At 42.2% G+C, this 13,921-nt stretch overlaps 1 protein-coding gene across 1 annotated transcript; it reads left to right on the forward strand.

The window, feature by feature from the left end:
• The first annotated feature begins 9,135 nt into the window (after window positions 1–9,135).
• Window positions 9,136–12,491, forward strand: LOC117485913 (homeobox protein engrailed-1-B-like). Its single transcript, XM_034134620.1, has 2 exons — window positions 9,136–9,688; window positions 11,904–12,491. The coding sequence occupies exons 1-2, from the start codon at window positions 9,136–9,138 to the stop codon at window positions 12,221–12,223; spliced, it is 873 nt and encodes a 290-aa protein (XP_033990511.1). The 3' UTR covers window positions 12,224–12,491.
• Window positions 12,492–13,921: the final 1,430 nt, after the last annotated feature.

Consider the following 13,921-nt stretch of genomic DNA (forward strand, 5'->3'; position numbering starts at 1 on the left):
GCTTTTCAGTCCCTGCTGGAGAGCAGGGACTGTTGTGGGAGAAATAGTTCATACGTCTGATTGGCTGTGCGGAATGCAAACCACGCCCGTTTGACTCTGAATTTTTTTTTGTAAGCGGCCATTGTATTTGCTCGCTTCCGGCAGCGCACCCAAAGAGATTACTTTTGTGAAAGCAGTTATTATAGCAACACTAAATAAATCATCGGAGCGGTGGAGTGATGAGGATGTGTCGGCGCTTCTGGCGATTTACTCGGAGGACGCGAAGCGCCGCATTCAGAAGTTTCTACTGAATGCAGTTTCCGTGGCTCAGCAAAGTTAGCAGACCTGGCAAAGTCATGTCGGGACGACTACGAAGGTAAAATAAAATACATGCACTGCACTGTTTTAATCTGCACAATACTGGTCTTAGATGTACTTTTTTTTGCTCAGTAGATCGAGCTAGCCATGCTAGAACTTGCTATCATAGGTTATTCTCAGCCGTCCCCGCTATGAACACGTTTTGACTTGTGAATAAGTGTGCAATGTTCTGTAATTTGCTTCACTAACTCATGGCACTAATCGTGTGTTTCAGGCGAGGTGTTTCTCTCTGGATTAGAAACTAGTTTTCCCCTCCGGGATAAAACGATAATATAACGTTAGCAATTAGCATGCTAGCTGGACATAATGCTACCTCTAACAATACATTGTAGCTGCTATAATTTCAAGTCATTTGCAACATTCATTCTACATGTTAATGGTAAAAGCTTAAACAGTTGATTACCTGCATGCCACAAAGACTGATGTTCTAATATTTTTGCACATTTAAGTAGAAATGTAATTGAAATTCTATTTATTTTTCCTTTTTTTTATTGATTGTTATAATTGTACTCAGCCATGTTATGTTAGATGTCAATCCACTTACACTGTAACTACTCTGGCCTTGAAAGAAGGCTACGCATCTAACTGATGTCCACTAATCCCTATAAAACAAAGTTCAAGCATACATTAAGCACAAAACAATAAATAAGGGCACTTTGATATTTATTTTTTATTTGATATTATTTGATCCTATCTTATCTTCTACTTTACACCTGCATTTTGTACACTGTCCCTGCCTGCACCATGTCCAATGTTGTCTCTGTTGACAACCTACTAGGCGATTAAACTGATCTTGTATCTTTCTTATTTCACCTTAGGAAAGCGGGCACGGGATGACAGTTTCCTTGACACCATCATGGCGATGGACTGCCGTGCCATGGTCAGCAAGGAGAATGAGGACCTGCGTGCCAAGGAGACGCACGATGAACGGCTGCTGCATTCACACAAGGCCCAGGAATCGGACGACCAGCTGCTCATGGTGATGCAGCGCCATGCTGACTCGGCGGCGCGCCAGGTGGAGGTGTCGGCGCGCCAGGTGGAGCAACAAAATACCTTTCAGGCTGGGCTTCTGGCAGTGCTAAGCGAGCTGATTAAATCCAACAGGCCTTCAATAAAAAAATTAAGAAAAACTTGTCGTTGTTGATAAACTGTACAATGACTTGTTGGGAGGCGTGTGGTGCAGTGGTCTGGTGCGTTGGTGTTCGGATCAGGGGAGCACAGATTCAAACCCCACTGCAGTCAGCATGTCGTTGTGTCCCTGGGCAAGACACTTCACCCCAAATTGCCTACACCTGGGACAGTTAATTTTGTATTATTGTGATTATATATATATATGCCACTGTTATTAATACTGACACTTCACTTTGCACTAAGGTGTGTCTGCTGCTGAGCCTACCTATTGTTATTATATATATATATATATATGTTTTGATACTACTGACACTTTATTTGATATTGAAAATGTTAACTTCTATTTACATGCATACGACACACCTGGGACAGCGTGATGCTGTTATTGATATTGTCTTGAGTGTGCAATAAAAGAGAACCTACATGGCGATTAAACAGAGCCTGTATCTTACATTTTTCATTACATTTCATGTAACTAAGCTTGCTTATTTCTCCTCTGACACTTTATCTTTACAGTGACCTGTGTAGCATCCTATACATCACATGTAAGTGATTATTCTGATACCGTCATGTTTCATCGGTTATAAACTGGCGAAGCTTTATTTATTGTGGCTTTCAAAAAGATAATTTCATTGTATTTCAAAATGGCGTCCAACACAAGCACTATTTATTTATAGAAAGAGAAATGGTTAAGTTTGTTATTACCAGTGTTGTGAGTTCAATATTTTTGATTAATTATAGTAAGGGAACATCTTAGTTAGTGTAGTGAGTTTCAGAGCAGTGTAATAATTATTTGACCTAAAACTAAATGTTTTTATGAACATGACATGGGGATTTGCTAACTTTTGATTTCCCCCATTTTACACGACACAAATGGAGGCCACTATGGGCCACAACTAACACGTAGGTTTCTGTAGGGTTCATGGCAGACGGATGCAGTTGTTCTCAGGAGGATATATAATAAAGGTGTGTTAGCTGCTGAGCCTATTTAGTATGCATACGACACACCTGGCACAGTTTATTCATTTCACACGTAGCGTAGCGCGTGCATGTCGTCGTCCAATCCTTTTGTCAATCCTTCTTAACCGCCTTCGCTTCCGAATCAGCATTGCTATTGCATTTGACTGGTCGACGATCTGTATTTGTGTTTGCTTAAATAACTCAGACGAAGCTCATGTCTGAGGTCGGAAGGTAAACAGACGCCACATTACAGCAAGTGGGCGCGGGAGGTTTTTCTTCTTCTTTTTCTCTCGTTTTTTTGGCGGATTGCAACTTTAAGGTGCATACCGCCACCTACTGTACTCGCCGTGAAGTTGTTTGCGGCCTGCCAGTAAACCCAAAGCAGAAGAAGAAGAAGTGACGTCAGCGGTTCATTTGCCTAATCCACCCCCAGGAACTCATTTTGGTGTGAACGCGATCTGCTTTAGTTCATCAGAACTAAAAGAGCTCTCATGAACTAAAGTTCTCATGAACTATTGTGGGAAAAGTACTTGGTGTGAACGCGCCTATTCATGCAAAAGGAAGCCCAACCAAGTACTGAGTGCATACACATGGACATACTTTTCAGAAGGCCGACATTTCTGTATCAAAAATCCTTTTTTTTATTGGTCTTATGTAATATTCTAATTTTCTGAGATACTGATTTTTGGGTATTCATTAGCTGTAAGCCGTAATCATCAAGATTAAAACAAATAAAGGCTTGAAATATTTCTCTTTGTGTGTAAGGAAGCCATAAATACATGAGTTTCACTTTTTGAATTGAATTAATTAAATAAATTAACTTTTCCACGATATTCTAATTTATTGAGATGCACCTGTATGGGAGGAGGACCTGCTGCAGGATTTCCGCCCCGTGTAGCGAGTGTTTTTAGGATCCAACATTCAAAGTGCATTTTGGACTTCTGAACACTTTGTTTGCTGGGAGAAATGTTTTAACACTAAAAACTTAGTCTGAAGTGTTTCTGCTGATTCAGTCTCCGTGTGTCAGCAGTCTCTGTCATCAGAACAAAGTGAACACATCTGTCCGAGGCAAACACACAGACACACTCGCCTTTTAAATCACACTGTTCATATTTAACCCTTCTCTTGCGTTAGGTCCCATGCTATTTTCGGTCAAAATTGACCGGTGTGTTTTGCACAGGAACCCCTTATCCAATTTTGATGGTTGACATCTCATTCGAACAGTCAAAGCAGGTAGAATCAAGGGATGACAGACAGAATGACACCAGGGGTGAATTTCATATTATTGTTGGCAGTAAGTTCAAAGATAGTGCTTATTTTACATTACTGTATATTATAAAAATGCTTGCCATGTAGGCTGTGTTTACTGGAGATGGAAATGCTTTAGTTAGTGTTGTAGCTGAGAGTCTTCCCGTTCCAATGATGTATGGGATGTATTGATTTGATACAAGCAAGCCAGTGTTTCATGTCATGGTCCGGACCCACCGGTGGGCCCATCAAGTTCAGCATTCACTGTGATGAATATAAAATAAGACACTGATACTGTTTTCCTCAATGAACATTTATTGAAAGAGAAATATACCATATCAGAACGTGTGTGTGTGTGTGTGTGTGTGTGTGTGTGTGTGTGTGTGTGCGTGTGTGCGTGTGCGTGCGTGCGTACGTGCGTGCGCTCACCTGTGTGTGCTCACGTGTGTTCACGCACATAGTTGGCAATGCAAAATTGTGGAATATCACCTCAGGCTCCTCTCCCTCAGGGGCCTCTATCTCAGGGGCCTCTCCCTCCTCTCCGTCAGGTGCCTCTTCCTGGTCTGTTGTAGGCTCATAGTCTGGATCGCTGTTGTCTTCCATTTCTGAGACATCTTCCTCTATCTCCTCTTCATCTGGTTCAATCTCCTCTTCATCTGGTTCAAAAAATGTGTCCAGAGCCCCTCTCACAGAAAATCGCCTAATCGGTCGCCTGCTCATTGTGTCAATGAGTCAAATGTGAGCAAGGCACAAATATAACTGCTTGAGAGACAGTAAGGGAGGCGCATTTAGCGCGAGAAAGTGAGAGGTTTGTGTTTCTCGAGGGGCACAGAGCTCGCACCTGTGAGAAGGTATGATACATTGTATCATACAGCGCGAGAAAGGGAGAGGTTCCCGTAACGTGTGTGTGTGTGTGTGTGTGTGTGTGTGTGTGTGTGTGTGTGTGTGTGTGTGTGTGTGTGTGTGTGTGTGTGTGTGTGTGTGTGTGTGTGCAAGTGGTGATCATCAAGTGTATATGTTCAGAGGCCTAGTGTGGAGGATAACATAAGGTATTGAGGCAAAAACACAATATTTATGATTAAAACAAAAGTCATTCGGTCACTTTTGACCCGAAACGCAAGAGAAGGGTTAACTGTAAATACAATATTCCTTGACCACTTTGCGTCTCACAAAGACACACACGGCGGTTGGAACCAAAAATTTCAAATGTGGACTCATCAGACCAAAGTACAGATTTCCACTGTCTAATATCCATTCCTTGTGTTTCTGGGCCCAAACTATTCTCTTATTCTTGTTGTTCATCCTCAGTAGTGGATCTTTGCAGCACTGGACCATGAAGGCCTGATTCACGCAGTCTCCACTGAACAGATTGTCTGCTACTTGAGCTCTGTGATCATTTATGTGGGCTCTAATCTGAGGTGCTTTAATTTGCAGTTTCTGAGGCTGTAACTCTTATGTATTTATCCTCTGCAGCAGAGGTAACTCTTGCTCTCCCTTTCCCGGGGTCCTCATAAGAGCCAGTTTCATCATAGCGTTCGATGCTTTGTGTGACATAATATGGATTACAAGTTACAACAGTAGTCAAATAGGGTTATATGTGTTCTTTCATAGTTTTGATGTCTTCAGTATTCATTTACAATGTAGAACATCATTTAAAGGGGACCTATCATGCAAAATGCACTTTTGTACGTCTTTTATACATGAATATGTGTCCCCGGTTTTCCAGGGAACTCACCAAGTGTCAGAAAACACAACCCTCTCTATTTTCCTCCATACCCAAATCTCTAAAAAAGGGGCTGCAACGGATCTGATAAAAACTGATCCAGATTTGAACACTGTCCTGACGTCAGGACGGTGGCGCTACGGCTATTGGGCCAACTCCACCAATCAGGAGGAGACAGCCACGGCCATTGCCGTTCGTAAGCGCTGGAGACGCTGTAGTACATATGCCAGGCCTGTAGATGGTGCTGTTCTCACAGAATCTGCCCTTGCAAAAACAGAGCTAAAAAATGTCAAATTGAGCAAAATGAGGCATGGCTAAAATGCATGATCTGTTTGGTATTTTTTTTTTTAAATATGCCTTATATAGGTATGGTCCTACACTATATTATTCAAATATAGCATGATAGGTCCACTTTAAATAAATAAAAACCTCCGAATGAGAAAGTGTGTCAAACAGTCTGAGTCTGTATTTTCTACCCTGAAACACGTGAAGCATCGATCTGTTCTGACTGACAAAGAATTGCTTTAAGTGGCCAGGATACAAGCCAGATTTGCAAAGGATGTTCAAGGCAATGAATTGAATGCATTCCCACTTAGTTCAAAGAAGCAACATGCATAGTAAGATAACAACTGTTTTCACATTTTTAGAACTGAGAGTTTGTGTGTGAGCCATCTGGGGGTAAATTGACCAATAGACTTTTTTAAATAATATATTACATTACATTACATTGCATTTAGCTGACGCTTTTATCCAAAGCGACTTACAATAAGTGCATTCGACCAAGAAGATACAAACTTGAAGAAAACAGAATCATATAAGTACATCAGGTTTCATAGAGCCAAAACATTTCAAGTGCTACTCAACTAGCTTTAGATAAGCCAGTCCTTTATTAGTATATAAGTGCTTTGTTAGTAATTTTATTGCTCGAAGTGGAGTCGAAAGACATCAGTTTTTAGTCTGCGCCGGAAGATGTGTAAGCTTTCTGCTGTCCTGATGTCAATGGGGAGCTCATTCCACCATTTTGGAGCCAGGATAGCAAACCCACGTTGGCCGATGTATGGTTTAACCATGTCCTGGATGTAGGAAGGGCCAGATCCATTCACAGCATGGTACGCAAGTACCATTGTCTTGAAGTGGATTCTAGCAGTTACCGGAAGCCAGTGAAGGGAGCGGAGGAGCGGTGTGGTGTGGGAGAATTTAGGAAGGTTGAAGACCAGACGAGCCGCTGCATTCTGGATGAGCTGCAGAGGTCGGATGGCACATGCAGGTAGACCAGCCAGGAGGGAGTTGCAGTAGTCTAGGCGTGAGATGACAAGAGCCTGGACCAGAAGTTGTGTCGCTTTCTGGGTCAGGAGGGGACGTATCCTCCTGATGTTGTAAAGAGTGTATCTGCAGCAGTGGGTTGTAGCAGCGATGCTTGCAGTGAAGGACAGTTTGTTATCTAGGGTCACACCCAGATTCCTTGCAGTCTGAGTCGGGGAAACAACAGATGGGCCGATGTTGATAGTTAGGTCAAGAGTGGGACACTCTTTTCCGGGAAGAACAAGCAGCACAGTTGAGCTTGAGGTGGTGAGCAGACATCCACTGAGAGATGTCTGCTAGACAAGCAGAGATGCGTGCGATGACCTGGGTCTCTGAGCGGGGAAAAGACCGAATGAATTGGGTGTCGTCAGCGTAGCAATGGTATGAAAAACCATGCGGGCTAATGACCGATCCGAGCGAGTTTGTGTACAGAGAGAAGAGGAGGGGACCAAGGACAGAATATATAATTCTTTCTCTGCCACTACCTGCTTTGGTCTCTGCACTGTAGGGACACCTGTTTCGTCAGCATTATAAATCATGTTGGGAGGGAACTAATGCCAGTAAAACCTACTGGATCATGTGATCTCTTGCACACCTGAGAAGTGGAGTCAGATGTCTTACCTGGATTTCACAGCTGCTCTCTTTCACATGCGCTCCTCCCATCCTTCACCACTAGAGGTCGCTCTGATGTTATGTTGTTCTCATATGCCACTGAAAGCCACCTTCTCATATTCCTGGAGATTCAATTGTTTCCTTTTCAGCCGTTGAGCAAAGTAAAACAAAAAGAACAGACTGCAGCATCCTAAAATTCAGATTAATAAAACCTGGGTCCAAAGATGGCCTCTACCTTTAATTTAGTTAATCTTGATTACTACTGTCTTTACTAATTCAGACATGCACTGGGTCTTATAGAGAGCAGCTATTCTTATTATGAATTATTATAATTATTATCATAGCTGTCATTAGTTTTAAAAAAAGCTGCAGGTTTATGCAGTGCTCAATTGAAATCAATACGTATCAATACACGTATCAATTGTAATTGCCCAAAATGCATTTTCTTCACGCTCCGGATTCGCGCATCAGTGTATTGTTTTAATTGTAAGGAAATAATTGTTGTTTTTACACTTTGGACTGCATATTAACAATGTGAAAAATATTGATAAATGATGACAAACATACATTTAAATGAATATTTTTGAAATGAGGTGAGTTTCCTTCAACCGCCGGTCAACAAATTATATTTATCTTGCACAATAAAATAACACTAAAAACTCAAATGTTACAGGATTAATAACTCACTATAATATCAGACACTTTTTGCAGTCATTTCAATGATAATGTATAACCTGGCTATAAATATAATAGTGACACTAAAAGTAATCATAGGATATCAGATCCTTCGATCTTAAATTTACAAAAATATATGTTATCAGTAAACACCAGAAAGGAATAGATTTTAGCTGAAACGTTGGTACAAATTATCGAAAGAGGACAGAGTTATGGTCCAAAAAGGCATCCGGCTTCACATAAAAAACGACATTTAAAACTAAATATTAATATTAATTACATCAGTGAGGTTGTTCTTCATTGTCAGGGAGCATTTATTATTCTTATTATTATCCTATCGCCACTTTGCGCGCTGTGATGAAGTGTTCTGTGGCTGGTGGTGACAGGCCCTCCTCCCGCAGCCAGGTGAGGGAGGCCCGGCCGATCAGCCGCCATCCGGAGAAATGACAAGCTATCAATTATCCTCCCTCGCGCTCAATGAGAGCCCGTCCTGCCACACAATGGTGGCCTCAGAACCTCGGAACCCCAGTCAGCAGTGCCTCAGTACCTCAAAAAGAAAGAGAGCGAGAGTGAGTGAGTGAGTGAGTGAGTGAGTGAGTGAGTGAGTGTGTGTGTGTGTGTGTGTGTGTGTGTGTGTGTGTGTGTGTGTGTGTGTGTGTGGAGCAGTGATAATCTCTTGTTTGGTTTCTGAGGCTCTGAGACGTCTGACACCATTGGCCCGCGTCACCGCCTGTCCAAAGTGTCCCGGTGATTGGCCCGTTGCACGTGGATGTTATTCATGTCCCTCCGGTTAGTGTGTGTGAGTTTGTACGAGTGTGTGTATCATGGTGCTGTGATGTGTGGACTTTGTGAAGATCCGACTGTCATACAGCGGTGCATATCTCTGTGCGTGGAGCAGTGTGCACGAGCAGCTATAGCAGTCTCACCGTGAGCCGCCGACAATGACGCGCCGGAGCGCATTTACGCAAACAGGATGTCCACAGTTTGCTCCTAATTACATCAACCAATATTTCTAAAAGAACGCAACTATGTTTTAGTGATTCCTGTTGTCATATTGTGGATAAAAACAAAGGCCCGTGCAGTGGGAGTGGATTGAGGGAACAGCCACGTTCTTCAGAGAAGCAGCGATGGAGGAGCAGCGGGACCCGAGCAGCTCGGACAGCAGTGAGGGAGAGAGCGTCTCCCCGGATCCCAGCCTGCCTTCGCCGCCCATGCTACCTCTGCAGGTGGCCCAGCAGGCCCACAGAACCACCAACTTTTTCATCGACAACATTTTGCGGCCGGACTTCGGCTGCAGGAAGGAGCACGGCCTGGGCCCGCGGGAGAGGGCGCAGAGCTCCGGCCGGGAGCGCGTCCACCCGGCGGTCAGCAGGCCGAGCCTACCCGGGACGCCGTGCCAGGACTCCAACTGCAGCAGTGACAGCACCTCGTCATCCGCCTCCTCCACCTCTTTGGCGAGTCCCAAAAAGAGTAACGGCGGCATCAGCGGAGGAACCGCAACCTCCTCCACCGGGAGCAGCGGCCTGAAAGCCGAGGAGAGAACTGGCGGTGGGACCGGGGGGGACACGTCCTCTTCGGTAGTGGTGCTGAGCGGTTCTGGGGGGTCCACACCGGAGACCCAGCCGCTGCTGTGGCCGGCGTGGGTCTACTGCACCCGGTACTCGGACAGGCCCTCATCTGGTAAGGCAATAGTTTCATGAAGGAAATTCTCCGAGCGTGCATTTCGTTTAATAATGGAGGAATTCATAAATCCCGTTCATTTTTATCTGACAGAAACATTTACATTTATCCTAGGCTACATGTAGCAGTTTTCATTCAACAAAACAAGATTAGTTATTTTTTGAGAAAGTAAGCGGGAAATAATGTTTTTAGAAATGGAGATCACACTCTTGTGAGTTAGCTGACATGTTTTTATTATTATATCTTTATAACCTAAAATACATTTTGTGTCAAACATAGGCAGGTGTTTTTAATAGAAAATGTATTTTGTAACACTGGTGTTGTCAGGATAGAAGGACCTCCTTTTGATTTCTTAGAATAGTTTATTTCTGAATCTTTTAACTATTAAAAGTCCGGGTCTGTCGTGTGTTAGCTAATAAAAGCTCTATCATTCCGCCAACAGGGTTCAATGCAAACAAAAAAATATATAGTTTATATTTCACATGTTTATTTTAATGTCCCCTCATTGGAACAAGCAGTCAATAAAACATCCATACTGTTATATTGCATTTAATTAGCCTATTAACAACAACAGTAACATAGCCTGGGTGTTTTACATTTAGGCCACAACATGAAATCAACGTAAACGTTCTTGTTTTTTCCGCTTTCTCTGTGCCTTTCTGTTCTGGTATTTTAAACGATAAAATGTATGTATGTAAACAAAACAAAACTAATAATAACTAACCTTTAGATATTGTTTATGTTTCGTAAGTCTCAAATAACAAAATAAAAACACGCAGCTGGGATTTGTAATATGCACAAAGATAAATGTATGTTATTCGGTGTTCTGATTTATTAAATATCTTTCCTCTTTTAGATACAAGTACATGCAGGGACATTTATCAGGGCTTGATCTGATAACATTATGACTGTGGCAGCTCGTGCGCTGTGACACGTGCAGTCATCATTAGACAGGATAGTTATTGTGCGCTCACTGAACTGCTGCGAGGTAAGCATGCAGGGATCAAACACAATGGAATTAAAGGTAAATAATGTCTGCAGGAGACATTTTGAATCCATTAACTGCCTGTTGGATTTGGGTCTGACTTTAGCTGACATCACTTTAAATTTCACACACACACACACACACACACACACACACACACACACACACACACACCCACGCATAGGCCTGCCTGCAGAGAGTGTGAAACACACTGAGCTCATAAGGCTTTCTCCTAAAAAACCTTTATTTATGAAGCCCGTATTACACTCTGGACATAGTGTTATAATATGATGGTATGATATTATTTTTGTATTGTCAACTAGTTCGAAAAGAAGACAACATATCAAGTCTACATATTAATGTATGTGTTAAACAAAACAAGAACAGCTCCATATTTGATTCAGACCTGATGCCAGCAGTGTGAGTGCTGTGCCGCCAAACAACTGCAGTTTACTAAATCTCTGTAATATAGCATCTTTATTCATTTTAAGTCTGGAGAATATGAATATACTCAGTTTCTATCCTTTGCAATATTTTTTACCATATTAATGTTTTTAAATGATAAATTAGTCTACGAATAGGCAGTAATATGTAACCATTCAGTCTATTTGTGTTCATATGCCGGCAGGAACATAATTTTATAATTGTGTGGCGGCTATTCTTGTGTGCTTCGTGTATTACACAGCCTGCATCTATTGGAAGAAACCACAACACATATATTTCGTTATTATTATTATTAGGCTATTATTATTATACTTCATATAGCTGTTGTGTTTGCTACGAGATGTTGTATTTTATGTTGAAGTAAATCCCACCTAAGGCAGTTATTTATTATTATTATTATTAATATTATTATCATTATTATTATTATTATTATTATTATTATTATTATTATTATTATTATTATTATTATTATTATCTTCTTCTTGTTGTTATTCTTAATATCCATTGTTCGTATGCCTTTTGCGATTTACCGAGACGTTATAGATTATGACCATGTGATGGGACAATATTATAATAATTGTTATTGTGTATACAATAAGCTATTAACTTGAACAACCATAACGATGACTTTTCCAATACGTGATGGTACAGAAACAGCGAGTAAACAGCTGATGTAAAATCTGTCCAGACTCACATTTTTCCAACTATTTGTTTCCCATGATCTTTGTCCTCCATGTGCGCTGAATATTTATGTTTCCGTTCTCTCTCCTTTCGCCCTTACTGCAGGCCCAAGGACACGGAAACTGAAAAAGTCGAAAAGCGACAAAGAGGACAAGCGGCCGCGCACGGCCTTCACCGCGGAGCAGCTGCAGCGGCTGAAGACGGAGTTCCAGGTGAACCGGTACATCACGGAGCAGCGGCGGCAGGCCCTCGCGCAGGAGCTCGGCCTCAACGAGTCCCAGATCAAGATCTGGTTCCAGAACAAACGGGCCAAAATCAAGAAGGCCAGCGGCTTCAAGAACGGGCTCGCGCTGCAGCTGATGGCTCAGGGACTGTACAACCATTCCACCACCACCATCCAGGAGGACAAGGAGGACAGCGACTGACCCCCCCCCCCCCCCTGTACTCTGTAAATAGATATTCCTAATTTAATGATTGGGGGCTCCTCTCATGCACCTGAACACACCGCGGACTCTGGAGCTGCCCCCGCAAAACCAAAGATTTTATTGGCAACGAAGCCTGGTGGACACACGCAAACAATAAAAAAGAAGCAACATGCCCCCCCTCACCGATGGGCTGATGTCTCCGGGCTGCCCCCCCCCCCTGGCTTTATGTCCCTTGTGTATTGAGCGCACTGCATTGTGTCGGTGAACATCCGGGTCATTCTGTTTTGTTTTTAAAGAGAATTGAGATCTGGACAATCTTAATGAGACCCTTTATTACAATTAACTTTTATATTATTTGTTGATGAAAAGTATTTACAGTACATAATTTCTAGAGCAAGATAAATATTGAATAGACCAACGATATTTCGACGAACCATACCTGAAGCGTAAACAGTGCAAATAAAATGTATGAAATCGAAGTAGGCCTATTTAGGAGAAATGTAATTCATTTTCGGAGAGTGGGAATCCTGACCTATATCATCTCCTCAGTCCTGCAGCCTCAGTTTATACGGCCCATAATAATGCTGTGAGACGAATAAATACACAAAGGAAGTCGGCAGAGTTTACATTCATCAATAATATTTATTTTAAATTCCTGCGAGTGAAAGCTCGTGAGTTTGTAGTGATTCTTTATCTGTGGCACTTTTATTATTTTCTCCTAATGCGTCTGTCTTTGTGGCCCATGTCACTGTAGGGGATCCATATTTCCCCCACATTTTCACAGTGGAATGAGAAAGCTGCGCACGGCAGACTACGTGTGACTTGTTGGGGGGGGGGGGGGGGGCTGGTTGCTGTATACGTTGTACATTTAAACCATGTTTCCAAATAAACTTTTATATTGGAAAAAATGTTTCAGAAAAAACAGCGACCGATTTTTTATGGTTACAACTTTTCAATAAAATTGCGTTTGGTGTGTGTGTGTGTGTGTGTGTGTGTGTGTGTGTGTGTGCTCGTTGGTTTAAGTGAGTGGGACACCTGGATCCATATTCATATTGTGTCTCGGCCGCTGTTCGGAGTTGCGGAGCATGAAATTGCCTCTCTGTGTTCAGTCGTTTGATCAGCAGCCCTCTGCAGGCCTGAAACAACTCTGAAGTGTCGCAGCTTCGTGTGTGTGTGTGTGTGTGTGTGTGTGTGTGTGTGTGACGTGTGTGTGTGTGTGTGTGAGAGATGTTGACACCGTGGCTCCGGGTCAGGGCCCCTCTCCTCGTGATGTAAAACACGCCGAGCAGCCTGCACTTTGTTATTTGTATTCGTTTGCATCACAAACATATATTAGCAAGACCATCCCGACCCTCTAGTTCTCTTTTTTTATTTCCTCATTCCCCGCGTTTCTGATAAAGTATTTCGACTTATTTACTGTCAGAATAATGACTAAGTCTTCCAAAAAAACCTTTTAAAAATGCATTACAGTGAAGTATCCAAAGCCTTTAAACCGCCTGCATGCCGATTCACAAAAATATACAATTATTCATTTTGTATTTAATTACCAAGCAACACAAATGCAAGTGCAATAGTGAGTTTAAAGCTTGAGTTGTCCCACACAATGTAAAACATGTTGTACAGAAAAACACATGAATATTTTATTTTAAAATGATTTAATGTGAGTTTCTGGCAGTCCCTATAGCTTTTTCTTTTATC

The sequence above is a fragment of the Trematomus bernacchii genome, unplaced genomic scaffold (genome assembly GCF_902827165.1).
Source record: "Trematomus bernacchii unplaced genomic scaffold, fTreBer1.1, whole genome shotgun sequence".
Lineage (NCBI taxonomy): Eukaryota > Metazoa > Chordata > Actinopteri > Perciformes > Nototheniidae > Trematomus > Trematomus bernacchii.